This window comes from Musa acuminata, chromosome BXJ3-2, assembly GCF_036884655.1.
Source record: "Musa acuminata AAA Group cultivar baxijiao chromosome BXJ3-2, Cavendish_Baxijiao_AAA, whole genome shotgun sequence".
In the NCBI taxonomy this organism is placed as follows: domain Eukaryota; kingdom Viridiplantae; phylum Streptophyta; class Magnoliopsida; order Zingiberales; family Musaceae; genus Musa; species Musa acuminata.
This window is the reverse complement of record NC_088350.1, coordinates 36,013,133-36,026,455: the sequence shown is the minus strand read 5'-3', so window position 1 is coordinate 36,026,455 and position 13,323 is coordinate 36,013,133. Positions and strand designations below refer to the sequence as shown.

Genomic DNA, 13,323 nt, shown 5'->3' with positions numbered 1-13,323 from the left:
ATGGTGTCATTATAAACGAAGATTAACTAACTACAGGGCGTGTTTGCAAGTTTCTAATTTAGATGATAACCAACCAAATCTTGAATTCAAGGGAAGTGATAAATGCCAAAATCACTAGCTTTGCATCTCAACTCGAAAATGGTTGGTTGGTTGGTCTCTTCGCGGGCGCTCGAAAGAGGCAACGTCCATCGACCGACACCGGCAGCAATCGTGGATCGGATACATGCCATGCATGTGACAGACGGTAAAGGTGGGAGCTGAGCGCCACCTTTGTTTTTTGTGTTTCCGTGGGATGTGAGCGCAAAGCAAAAAGAGCTTCTTTTGCCCCTTCGATGAGCCAACTTAGCTTCTTGATCGGATGAAAAAAAAAAATACTAAAGGATTTTGCTTCGGAAGATATCAAATTTCTTTCGAGCGAAGGAAGAGACACGAATTACAAGGGGGAAAGGCCTCGAAGGGGATATCCGTCGGCCGCCCTGATGCATAGCCAGAAGAAGTGAGACTCAAAAGCCAAGAATTCCCCTTTTCCTCATCGATCTGATCGATCCGAGGTTCGCCCGCTCAATTTCTCTTGTTTATACGAATCCCGCGACTCCCGGATCTGGAAAGAAGGGGAGGGTGGTGGAAATGCCGTTAAAGAGTCTAGTCCGTGAGCTCAAGGAGATGCCGGATGGGATCGGGGGAGGAGGCGAAGGAGAAGGCGAAGGCGGCGGAGGAGCGATAACGATGGGGCACGGTCGCGAAGGTGCCCCGGAGGGTAGATGGGTGAACCTGCCGCCGGAACTGCTGTTTGATGTCATCCGCAGGGTGGAGGCAAGCGAGGCATCGTGGCCGGCGAGGAGGCATGTGCTGGCGTGCGCGGCCGTGTGCCGCTGGTGGCGTGGCATCACAAAAGAGGTGGTCAAGTCACCGGAGCAATGTGGCCGGATCACCTTTCCTCTTTCTCTCAAGCAGGTTGGCCTCGTCTGATTGCCTCGACGCTTTTAGATTCGGAGCTCGAATTGGTTTTGCAACAGTCCTCTGCAAATTTTTTATTACTTACTGATCATCTTCTTAATCGATCTGTGGGTTGTGTGTTCAAAATCAGCCCGGACCACGAGATCATCCGATTCAGTGCTTCATGAGGAGGGAGAGAACGACATCCACCTTCCGTTTGTACCTGGGTCTGACCCCATGTAAGCAATTCCCTTGCATCGCTCCTTTGCTTGCTTTAATGATTGTCTGAAGTCTGAACCAAGTTGATGTCCTCAGAGAGACCTTCCTTGCACCGATCCAATCTATTCCTAGTTTTCAAACACTAGTGCATAATTGTTGTTGCATCATTTGTTCTCCGTAGCCATAGACATCAGCAACGTTGCTGTGATTTGATACAAACCCTGGTTTTACAGTCACTTTCTGACGACTGGAGCAATTTCTTTGTTAGTTCCTTCTATCGGTAGCTGCCGATGAGACGAATTAGATTTTTATTTTGTCGCTTGGGATTCGGTGTTGCCAATCTGTTCCATTACTGACGCTCGCTGGTTACGTTCCGTGATGATGATAGCGCTGCAGAGCCACAAGGACAAGCTTTTGCTTGCAGCCCACAAGACCAGACGTGCAACTAGCACCGATTTTGTCATCTCGCTGGCCTCCGATAATTTCTCTCGGGCTAGTAACGCCTACATTGGAAGAGTGAGGCAAGTGATCTCAGCCGCTTGTTGACTCTCTCTCTTATCTGTGTTCCTTTTGCTTTGTTGATTCTCTGATCCATCGTCTTTTGGATCTTAACCAGGTCAAACTTCTTGGGGACCAAGTTCATGGTTTACGATAGCCAGTGTCCTCATGATGCCCCTGTTTCTTCTTCGAGCATTCCGTCAAATCCAAGGGCCCCTTCCAAGCAAGTGTCCTCGACACATCCAGCTGGAAATTACGACGTTGCTACCGTCTCCTACGAATTTAATGTCCTTCGAACCCGAGGGCCCAGAAGAATACAATGCACCATGCACTCGATTCCAGCCTCCTCCCTCCGGGAAGGCCGGGGGGGTGTCCCGGCACCCACCAGCTTTCTCCAATCCGTCGACGAACGACAACAACCCCTCTCGGAATCAGCAAGGGGTTTTCCTTCCGACGGTCCCACCGGTTCGGTCCCGCTGATTCTCAAGAACAAATCCCCGAGGTGGCACGAGCAGCTCCAATGCTGGTGCTTGGACTTCAAGGGACGAGTCACTGTGGCTTCCGTCAAGAACTTTCAGCTTGTGGCGGCCGTAGATCCTTCCTTTGGGGTGTCTCTGGCAGAGCAAGAGAAGGTTATCCTCCAATTCGGTAAGATAGGAAAGGACATCTTCACTATGGATTATCGATATCCACTCTCTGCGTTTCAGGCATTCGCAATCTGCTTGACCACCTTTGACACTAAGCCAGCATGTGAATGAATCGATATTTCTCTGTTTTATCCGAGTACTTGGGTTACTCGATAGTCGATGTATCTTTGGCGGCTGGGGTTTGTGGACTTTGAGATCTCAGAGGCGGAAGTGATTCATTCTCGTCTTCATCGTTGTCAGTCATCTCACACATGCTTTTGTCAGTCATTACATAGGAAGCAATTCATTCTCGCCGCTGCTCCGAGAACAAACGTAGCGTGGCCAAATCTTTCCTCTCTCCGCTGACCAAGCAACCCTAATAATCCATATCTTTTGAAGAGCCTCGCGTAAACGATCGCTCCTGTGATTCATGGTAGAATTCATTCACTAGGTTCTTGAAATGACAGTCGAAGTGCGTGTGCGACCATTTTCCGACACATTTTTTGTTCGTGCATTCATGGTATTATACTTGTCTACGACTGTTCAATCAAGTGTTTTTTTATCTCTTGAATCGACCAACAATCGCATGTCGATGCACTGCATTCTATTATACTGATCGTAGCACTGTAGATAGTGCTACTATCGACAGTAGCACAGCCTTGTTTACTTCCCAGTTGATCTGGGTAGATGCCATACCCAACACGGCAGCAAATGTTTCCGTCTCCCCACAAATCGTAAGTTAGTTCTTCAGGGGAGTTATTAGACCACCAATCCCTTCAAAAACATTGATCTAAAAGTAGAAGAGAGCAGCCAAAGCTGGATTTGGGATCGTGAAGTTGGTGTGACCACAAAAATTGAGCCGAGGTGGGCAGGCAGCGCTTTGGACGTCGATATCCTTCCTTTGGAAGAAGAATAGGACGTAGGACAGCTTTCGTCAGTGAGAGTTGAGTCCACTTACGTCCATTCATGCGGAAGGACTTCCCACGGTAAAGGGAAGACTATCAAATCGTTCCATAAAGCGAAAAATAATAATAATAAAACAGAGGAGAAGATAGAAGAAACGGGGTAGGCTACGCGATCATCTCGATCCCGAACCACATCTTTTACGACTGCAAAAAGGAAAAGGGATGAGGTCGCGACAACGCTACTGCTTTTTTACGCAAGTTGTGCAGGATCCATCGACGTAATCAAGATTAGTAGAATCATATAAAGACATGGCAAAGGGAATCATGCCCCCGACGTACCCTCCTCCTCGGGAAGGTATAAGAATCATTATTTCTTGAATGCAACTGATCTCTCTTGTGTTGCCATATACATTAATTTAATTATGAATTATGAAAACCACCCATCTACGGGACAGGACAAACAAAAATATTAGTCATCGATCATAACGTCTTGGGGAAGCAGACTCTCAAGAGCTCCAGTGCATGCTACAACAGATCATGAAATATGAATAATTAAGTGCTCACAAAGGAATTTATAGAGCTTAAATTGCTGGAAAGTCTACATTTAGATAGGGAGACCAAAAAAAAAAAAGATGAGAGAGGGACCTTTCCTCTCTCCTCCTTGAGCCTTGTGTTGTCGATGATGATGTCCCTACCTCACACGCAGCAAAGCTCTCCCCTCCTTGTTCCTTGTCCCTTGCTCTTAAGCTCCATCTCGTGGTTCTCAAGCAAGCTGCTGCTTATAAAGATAACCCTGGCAACAGTTTCCTCATGCCGACAACAGCCCTCCAGCAAACAGTGCTGACACTATATATACACACACACACTCGCACACACACCCGTTTTCCAATCTCCCATTCGATTCTGGAGTCCCCTCGTTCCATTCTCGAGTCATCCTCTCGGCAACATGGCGTCGGGATCGCTCTCACGTGGCTCGACCTCCTCGTGGACTCCGCAGCAGAACAAGCTCTTCGAGCGGGCTCTCGCGGTGTACGACAAAGACACCCCGGATCGCTGGCAGAATGTGGCACGAGCCGTCGGCGGAGGGAAGACCGCCGAAGAGGTCAAGAAACACTACGAGCTGCTGCTTGAGGACCTCGAGCACATCGAGTCGGGTCGGGTGCCGTATCCAAATTACAAGTCTTCCGGCAGCCGGGACGGTGGCGCCGATGAGGAACAGAGGTAGCCGTACATCCACTTTCCACTGCTAAAGAGTGCACGGGCTTGTTTGAAGACCGGAAAAGAGTCCACTGATCCTTCTTTCTCGACCTAATTATCTTCGTGTATGGAAACCAAGATCACAGTCGCTGTTGTGCCTCATCCATGATGACGGATCCCTGCCTGCCTTGTCTTCTCCCTCGTTCCGAGACCACCTTACCCTGTTCAAGCATCATCACGAGACTAAGTCGGAACGGTTGCTATCAGCTGGGCAAAATGCCAACCGGAAAAACCAACATGGGTTCGCGCTTTGCATGACACCGAGGACATCGTCCCAACTCTACTCTGTACAAACTCCTCATCCTTGTCTGGCTCCTGTTTCATATGACGCCGAGAACTACCCTCTCTCTGCCTCGATCCAACCATGCTTGATCTCCATGTATGCCATTCTAAACTCCATCCCCCCCACCCATTCGTCGGGACAGACATGCCAAAACAATAAGAATTGCATAGATCCGATAAGATATGGATGGATGGCTACCCAAAGATCATGACTGACACAAGCTTTTTAATTAACTCGATTTTCCTAGAGCTGCATGAACTGGTGGTGCTTTTAACATAGTAACTTCCCATGGCGTGGTGCCACCCGATGCCAGCCATTCTTTTTATGCATTTCACAGTGGTTTCTGATAGTTACCACACGATTTTGCAGGCGGAGGTGCCTAAAGCTCCGGTAAACCATGGATTTCAAAGCAGAATTCAATCTCTCTAGTACGAACTAGAAGACCATGGTTCTTCTTCTTCGGAGATCAAGAAACATTCGTGTGTGTCGACGGATGGAAATCGCATTGAAATTTAGTTCCACCGTTGGAGGTTTCTATCCGTGTCTTGCTTCTCGAATCGTCCAAGCCACTGGATAGATGTGTTGATGAAATGAATTTAAAAAAGTGTACCGAATTAGATGGGCGAAAGCACATCACAGCAGTGAAGCCCCGACCCAATTATCGCACAAAAGTGTACTGATCGTCGTGCTGTTCATGTAATTGCAACACGAGCAATTTAAATTAGCCAATATTTCTCGAACAAGTCAATCAATAGTTATTTGACGAAACATTAATAAATGATATCTTGCTCCGAGAACAACCATCACACAAAGCCTCAACTCCTAACTCTCTATCTCTCTGCCCCACGCTTGGAAAGGAGACGAGCGGCGACTCACCAAGTCTCATCAAGTGCTCTTAGCAAATTTGAAAATTTATTATTATTATTATTATTATTATTATTATTATTATTATTATTATTATTATTATTATTATTATTTTTCTGCCGGACCCGCCTTCGCCTTCGCCTTCACCTTCACTGATAGCCCGCGCAGGAGGGCCGTCGTCACCTCCGTTGACCCCACTGGCCCCACCCCTACGCGCCTCACCCGCAACCCTCACGCAGGGTTCCGCTACTAGCGCCTGGCCCTCGTCGGACGTATCACCGTCTCAACGCGTGAGGGGCAGTGCAGGATGGCACAGGGGCCGCGCAAGGCGGTGATGTGAGGTGGAGACGGGTCCGACGACAGGAGGTCATGAGCAAACTGATTTTTCGTATTAAAAAAAAAGATTTTTTCTTGAGTGGAAAATTTTTATACCTTAATTCAATTTAGTGGAAGATGACTGACGCCGCGCACAGAGCCAAACCGGACTAGGCTTGATAAGCGTTGAGCATGCGGGAACCGAGACAGACGAAGATCGAGTCTAATTCGAATGGACATATTAATGTAATCAAGGCCGGATATTTCTGGTTCGGGCCATGGGTTCTCGCGTGGCCCATGGGTACGCCCAGTCTACCCTACTTGGATCGTTTATAAAATGGAGCGGCTGGGGCTTCCACCGCACCCGCGCTTTCGGATCCTCCGCATCGACCGGAGAGGAAAGCGAGCTTCGGCGTCCGACGATACGGGGTGAGTTTTCGCGGCAACGATACTAATTTTGTTCTCGATTGCCTCATCAATTCGGAATGCAACGTTTGAAATGCTTGTCTGGTGTTTGGATTGTGTTCTGCCGGGAACTCGATCGGATCCTTCTTGATTCACCTGCCTTTTCCCTTGTATGTTCTTTGTGTTCGTTGGGTTGGGTTGTGTTCCCAATCTTGTTTTTATGAGGGGTGAATTATGTTTTGCTTACTTCGATATGGTGCTTTAGTTGCTTTAGGCTTTTAGGAGAATCGGAGAAGAAAAGAAACGAGTTTGATGATTGGGATTCCGATTTTTGTGATTTTAATAGAATTGGATGCAGTTATGATCGATGAATACCGGTTCTAACGATGATATTGTTGAAAGTTAGGTTTTTCCCGTGCACTAAAATGACAAATCTTCTTTGCCCGAGTAGAAGAAACATCAGAATTTTGAGGAATTCGGAGTTGGAATTTGTAACTCCTTTATATTGCTCGCTATACTGGAGTTGTTATCACGTCATGTGTATGATGATGAGTGAGTGAGCGAGTGATAAAAGGACCTTGCGTCTGTTGTAGCTAAGGTTGTATTTTGTTGCCTGCCTGACTTGTATCATTGTGAACAAGTTCACATGGAAGGCAATAATACCACTCACATTTTCAATACCGTAAGTAGCGTGTAGAATGATGACTGCCTTGTTTAGGTTCTTTTGATTGTATCGACTGCAGACTTTTTAATTTTATTTGGTCCTCATGGGTTCTTATCGGTACTTGACTACTTGTCAACTTGGAACCGCCTAACATGAAAGAGATCCTGAACTTATTTTTCCCATTGGTTGATTGCATCAGAACAAAGGACAGTGATGTTGTTCTTTCAGTCTTATTCTGTGGCAAGGAGAAAATGTGCTTGTCTATGACTATAATTAAAATTAATTGAGAGTACCGTTTGTTGGGTTTGTATGGTAGAATGATGCATTTCTAGTTTGGATTCTCGTTAGCACATATAGTGGCCTACTGAAAGGAAAATGATGCTGCAGGGCTCTAGCAAAATTTTGAATGGTTGATGTTAGATTTCGATGTGCATGATAAGAAGTGGAATTTGAAGTCACCCCAAAAAATGAAGTGATCAGCAAGGGAATTTGTTTGAGTGAAGATAGATAGATGATCTTTTAACAATCTTAAGTTCTATCACAGGAAGACTCGTGGTATGGGAGCTGGGCGCAAGCTAAAAACCCACAGGAGGAGGCAAAGATGGGCAGATAAAGCATACAAGAAAAAGTCATCTTGGCAATGAGTGGAAAAAAACCCTTTGCCGGTTCTTCGCGTGCCAATGGTATTGTCCTAGAGAAGATGTGAGCCATATGATGTTACTTGTTATTCTTTCTGATTTTTAATACTGTTCGATGTTGCTTATGTTTGGGGGACTGACATTAGATTGATTTCCTCTCGCAGAGGCATAGAAGCTAAGCAGCCGAATTCTGCTATCCAAAAGTGTGCTAGAGTTCCAAATGATGGCTGCTTAAATTTCATAGAAGAAAACGTAAGTAGGGGTTTGGTTTGCCTAGAAATTTCATGTGCGATTGATGTCTCCAAAGACTGATCTAGTGGACTTGTTATCAAAGATTTGATGTTAGGAGACATTACTGTGGTGGTCTTGCTCACACCTGTATGCACCAGTTGACACCGGTATGCGTTCCAACCAGGCACACATCGCTGAGGCTGTAAATGTTCATTCTCAGCATTGCATGACATCTCTCTCAGGATCCGCTCTGAGCATATTCTGAGTGCCCGCAAGTTCTAATGTCCTTGCTCGTCAGTACCATCTGCTTCTCACAAGTATGTCCTCCGTTTGCATTGTTTTCACAGGACGAGGTCTTGATTGCTGGATTTGGACGGAAAGGCCATGCAGACGGTGACATCCCCGGAGTACGGTTCAAGGTGGTGAAGGTTTCTGGTGTGTCCCTGTTGGCACTGTTCAAGGAAAAGGAGAAGCCTCGGTGTTGAGGCTTCGCTGAGTTTTCAGATGAATCGATCGAACTGGCTTTTGAAGAGGTTTTGTGGTTATGAATCATTGAATGCCGATCACCTATTCGATCTATTAGATTGGTTCCCTTCCATTTTAGTCTCCTTTGAAGAACCCGGTATTGATATCATTTTAGCTGATGTTGCAGCTTGCTGGCGTAACCCTTCACCATGCCTGCCAGACATCCCAAGGGTCAATTCTTCAAGGAGTCTACACGACTGAACTGACGTGAAGGATGGGATCAGGGCTGGCTCGTTCTTTCATGGTGCAGCTCAGCTCAGCTCCTCCTCCGTGTTTCTTGAGCTTTTCTTTTGCAGGTTGGGTTCTTCAAAGCAAAAACCAAAACTGTCGATCGTGGCCCAGTCAAAGAAGAGCACGCAGACATGATGCTCCCCGCGATCGTGAGTCCCCCCCTCCCTCAAAAGATGTTATACGACTCTTTTTCGTACGAGCAGCTTCTCCATCAAGCTTAATCCTAAAGTAACTAGTAATAAGCTAGCGTATCGTTGGTTGTAGGCTGGCATTTGTTGGTCCGACAAGCCATCTGGAATCTGGGGTTTAGCCCCCACTCCCACCGTCGTCTGCTAAAAAGGACAGAACAATGATCTCGTCCCCTTCTTTTGATCCAACTTCTCAAACTCTTAAAGCTTTAAATCCCCTACGGTTGCTGGCCAGCTCCAAAGCCTCCCCATATATTCCCCCAGCTTTCTCTCCTTCCGAGCATTCAAAAGCTGGAAAGCTGGAGAAAAGAGTTCGAGAATATCATGGCTCTTGAACAAACAAAGCCCCTTCCACCTGCTTTCCATCATCCATAAGTTGGCCACATTCACAGCCATCGCCACCCACGAGACTCGACTCCCCTTTCTCTGTAGCAGGCAGGTTGCTCCTCTTGACCCCGGACACAACACAGGGAAAACATGTCGTCGCTTCCCCAGTCGACGCCGATTTCATCCTCGGACTCCAGGGGCTCGTTCGGCCCCGTCTTCATCGTACTCGGAGTGATTGCTTTGCTGGCCATCATCGCATGCGTCGCCGGACGGCTATGCGCTCGACTGATGTCGGAGCCAAAGTCTGGCTCCCGGCGCAGGCATCATCCCCGTGCTGTCAAAGATAATGACATAGAAGACGGACTCGAGTTCGACATTCCCACCCTGAAACCTGCTTCCAAGGTAGCCAACCGAGATGCACAACCCGCTTGCGACGGAGCGTCGAAATCCAGCGTCGCCACCAAGAATGCAGCGGGTGGAGTTTCCAAGGGAGCAGCAACTCATCCTGCTTCGTCGATCCAAGCCAACAAGCCAAGCGCGTGATGGAAGAAGACCTCAACTTTTGTATCATACACTATACTCACATCATACCACACCACACCACACCACATCCATGGAAGCTCTCTTCACTTGTTTTCTTGCTTCGAAGCCAAGCGCACTGTCTTGTACTTTTTTTCGATGTGGATTTGATTTCAAGGTTCGGCTCGGAGGGATCAATGCTTAACCGGATCTCCGCAGGTGGTAGATGGTATTATAATCGGTTCGGTTCCAGGGTTGTTGTTATTATGTGTTTTGGGGGGGGGGGGGGGGGGCTTGACGTGGAATTTAATTGGCCGTCGAACGATTTGGTGGTGGGGTCGTCACATAAACTACTATATTCTTCATCGATTTATGAATTATAGAAATTAAAAACGGAATAATTTTTGTCGTAGCACGTCTAGTCGGCTCTCACGGCACTTGGGACGTAAGCCACACTTTGCTTTGCCGGTATGGTACGATACGCCATCAAATAATTTTTGTTGGGCAAAGTACGATGTACATCTCACTCACGTGAAACGACCCAAACACATGACAACCCTTTAATAATAATAATAATAATATTATTATTATTATTATTCATATCATAATGATTTAGAAGCTCGGCGATCATGCGGTGCCCCTCCTCGGCATCACCAAACCCTCCTCCTCGCTTCCATCCATGGCTTCCCTCCGCACCGACATCAACATGGTTCCGGCCCGCGAACGGTCCAGTGGCGCCGCCGGGTAGTCGTCCTTATCGAAGAAGCCGAACACGTTTGGGATCAACAAGTGGAATGCTATCGCCCTCTGGGCCTGGGGTATGTGTCCGATCGCCGATGGCGCTTTGCACTTTGTATCGATTGTGTCACTTGGGGTCTTGATTCTTTTTCCGTGGATCTTTCCAATTGATTGACCGATTTGATGTCGTGGTGGATAATTGTGGGAATCACATCCTGGTCCTCTGTGACCTGCCTTTCCCCTTGTATATTTTCTTGATTTGCTCCGTCTTGGTCGCATGTTTCGGTGATTCTTTAGGTTTATGTATATGGTTGGAGTTTCAGATCTGGTTGTTGTTGGTTCTGAAATCTCCTTGCAGCAGGCGTTGAGCGCCAGCCTATACACGCGAGTGCGTATGCCTCACGTTTTGTTACTCGCGCGATGCGATTCTTTTCGGCTTTCTTGTCTTGAACGATCCTCCTATATGGTTTTATCTTTCATGAAAATTTTGTATGCCGCAAATTAGTTTGTTTCTCGAGAGTGTCATTTATCTCAATATCGGAACATTCTATTTTGTTGCCGAAAATTAGTGTTATTATAGGTTTCCTGTTTCGATCGAATTCGTTTGCTCACAAATATTGGTTCAGACATCAATTCGTCCCACAGTTTAACCAGCATAATTTAGAATTCTGATCGAGCCTCCGAGACCAACGCTATTTTAGAAACATTGAATTCATTTTGGACCAAACTCTCGATGCCTAGTTAGTTAGTTAGTTAGTTACCCATCAATGTCCTGCCTGCCGAGTGAGTTTGAGTTCACTGGGGTTTTAACTCAACTGAATCTGTGATGTATCGATTTTATTTGTTCTTGCATCAACTGAATCTCTTGGTAGCATTAGAATTCTATCAAACATAGATAACGGCAATATGAACTAAAAGCATACAAAAACTTCGGCATTAAATGATTAAAAATTGGTTATACATTGGTATGGTAGCATGGTTGCTTGTACATTCAGTTCCTTTGCCTGTCGGATCGAGATATATAAGAAATGGATTTGGAAAAGCTTCATTAGATCATTGTGATAGAGACTTACTTGTAAATGTTTATTGGTCTAATTTTGTCTGTCATTTTTTGTGCTTTAGTTGAAGCTGAGCCATGCGAGTCAAATTATCAGCCACAATGTATGCTGCCACTGAAATTACATCCATAATACACAATCTGATTCTGATTTCAAAGGTTTTCTTTTTTTTAATCTGCAAATGGTAATATAGGTGAAGACGGGATTCGATCCGAGGACCTTACGAACAACTGTCAAGGCTTAACCTAGCCAACACATTCGATTCTGGTTTGGTTTCAAAGTTGGTAAAAGTTGTTTTCTCTCTATATTTCTTTTTTTTTTATCTAAGATGTTTGAACAGTTGCTTTCTATTTGTGATTTGGCAGTAGGTCCATTGAGCCAGCCAGTGAGTCATACATTCTTGTATATGTTCCAAACATCAAATGCTTCGCTGCCTCCGTCTTCTGTGCAATTCTTTCTGTTGACTCTATGCTCATCTGCTTAGGTGTTTGCAATCACGCGTTCCACTTTAATCGTATCAATGGGTGGTGGCTCAAAGCACTCCTTTTATACCACTTCCCTTCCTATGCAATTTTACTCCCTCAGACAATTGTGAGTAGCTCATTTATATATGGTACATGAATCTGCTGCTGCTGGTTAAGATCGTCAGAGCCTGTTTTTCTCGTGTGCCATTATTGGTGTCGTCGGTGTACGAGGCCACTTTTGTTTTTGTTTTTTTTTTTTTTCCGATCATCAATTGTCGTTTAACATTTGATGCCTGCGAATACTGGGTTTTCCGAGGCTGTCTTGACTGAGAGAAATAAGGAACCACTAGATTTTTCTACCCAAGATTGTCATGGAGAAACAAGGAACCACTGGATTTACCTTGTATTTTTCTATCACAAATCTACTAACCGTCTTCGAGGCCGGTAGTTTTCTCCTGACTCGACGCAAGTGTGCCTTCCAAGTGGAATCCATCTATTTGGGAGATTGCCTCTTATCCTGTCCTATCCGAATCCCCGAAAACGAATAGGAAGACCACCACCATCTCCTCCTCTCCTCCAGCCGCCGCTTGCGCAATCCTTTTTCTCACATTTCAGGCGGAAGCAGCGCGAGCGATATACTACCTCTCCTTCGACGACCTCCTAATCTTCTTTGGTGACACGAGCAGATCGGTGGTGGGCAGATAATGGTGACATCTGAATCCGGCCATCTCTAGTAAGACTAAGAACAGAGACCCAACCCCTCGGATTTGACATCTGAAATAATACGCTCACCTCGATGGTGTCTGCAGTAAGCCAAGGGACGGTGTTGATGTCTCGCTTTACGGGTAAGAGAATATGGGCCAAGTCGGCCCAACTCAAGCCGGTCCGGCCTGTTCGATCACACCTAAGTAGAAGCCCACTCACGAGATTGGCCGGTTCGATTTCTTGAATACGCTCACTAAAGGTAAGTATAAGAGTACAGAAACTGAAGCTTTTGACAATATTTTTTTTTTTTTGGGGCCTTTTGACACCAGACGCGCGTGCGGTAAGCTTAGGAAACGGTGCTTGTAGCCGTCTATCATGGTTCGGAACCGCCCCGCAGCCTGATTGATTGCCATCTCCTTTTGTCTGATGGACTCAAAGCTGAACGCGTCGTCTGGGTGATTGGACCCGATGGAGCGGAAGGAGCGGCGACAGCGACGGAGGCATCCGTTTGCGTTAGGCCGGTGGAGGCGGAAGGGGGATTTGGGTTGGACATCCGCCTTGCCATTCATCTCCTTCCCCTTTCACCCTCGTCCGCCGTTCACTATCCCTCTTCTTCGCGATCCTCTCGATTGACGGTGAGTCGTTACAGCTTTAGGATGGACGGCGTAGACGACGGTGGCGCTGCGGGTCGAGGTTAAGTCGAGGGAAACAGTGAACCACCAGAATC

General features: G+C 46.5%; 3 protein-coding genes and 1 long non-coding RNA gene across 5 annotated transcripts; all 4 read left to right on the top strand.

The window, feature by feature from the left end:
- Positions 1 to 129: 129 nt before the first annotated feature.
- On the top strand, positions 130 to 2,431 carry LOC135631282 (tubby-like F-box protein 5). The gene is made up of 4 exons (XM_065138823.1): positions 130 to 954; positions 1,088 to 1,175; positions 1,544 to 1,676; positions 1,772 to 2,431. The coding sequence occupies exons 1-4, from the start codon at positions 628 to 630 to the stop codon at positions 2,409 to 2,411; spliced, it is 1,188 nt and encodes a 395-aa protein (XP_064994895.1). The 5' UTR covers positions 130 to 627; the 3' UTR covers positions 2,412 to 2,431.
- A 1,354-nt stretch (positions 2,432 to 3,785) lies between these two features.
- On the top strand, positions 3,786 to 5,025 carry LOC103976638 (protein RADIALIS-like 3). The gene has a single exon (XM_018822220.2). It carries the CDS (start codon positions 4,131 to 4,133, stop codon positions 4,407 to 4,409), a length of 279 nt encoding a protein of 92 aa, XP_018677765.1. The 5' UTR covers positions 3,786 to 4,130; the 3' UTR covers positions 4,410 to 5,025.
- Positions 5,026 to 7,521: 2,496 nt separating this feature from the next.
- LOC103976808 (small ribosomal subunit protein uS12) lies at positions 7,522 to 9,836 on the top strand. Its single transcript, XM_065138687.1, is given in 7 exon segments — positions 7,522 to 7,595; positions 7,597 to 7,620; positions 7,622 to 7,674; positions 7,775 to 7,862; positions 8,189 to 8,374; positions 8,494 to 8,746; positions 8,862 to 9,836. Coding segments are annotated over 5 exon segments (369 nt in total). The 5' UTR covers positions 7,522 to 7,529; the 3' UTR covers positions 8,327 to 8,374; positions 8,494 to 8,746; positions 8,862 to 9,836.
- Positions 9,837 to 10,248: 412 nt separating this feature from the next.
- LOC135631681 (uncharacterized) lies at positions 10,249 to 12,067 on the top strand. 2 transcript variants are annotated; one of them, XR_010494430.1, is made up of 4 exons: positions 10,249 to 10,449; positions 11,492 to 11,530; positions 11,621 to 11,707; positions 11,793 to 12,067. It is a non-coding gene; the product is annotated as an uncharacterized LOC135631681 (long non-coding RNA). The 2 variants fall into 2 exon arrangements; XR_010494429.1 differs by lacking the exon at positions 11,492 to 11,530.
- The last annotated feature ends 1,256 nt before the right edge of the window (positions 12,068 to 13,323 follow it).

Excerpts from the sequence above, each read along its gene's own strand:
- LOC135631282 (XM_065138823.1), top strand. The coding sequence starts at position 628 with ATGCCGTTAAAGAGTCTAGTCCGTGAGCTCAAGGAGATGCCGGATGGG. Across the intron at positions 1,176-1,543 it reads GTACCTGGGTCTGACCCCAT|CGCTGCAGAGCCACAAGGAC; the intron begins GTAAGCAATTCC and ends TGATGATGATAG. Across the intron at positions 1,677-1,771 it reads GCCTACATTGGAAGAGTGAG|GTCAAACTTCTTGGGGACCA; the intron begins GCAAGTGATCTC and ends GATCTTAACCAG.
- LOC103976638 (XM_018822220.2), top strand. The coding sequence starts at position 4,131 with ATGGCGTCGGGATCGCTCTCACGTGGCTCGACCTCCTCGTGGACTCCG.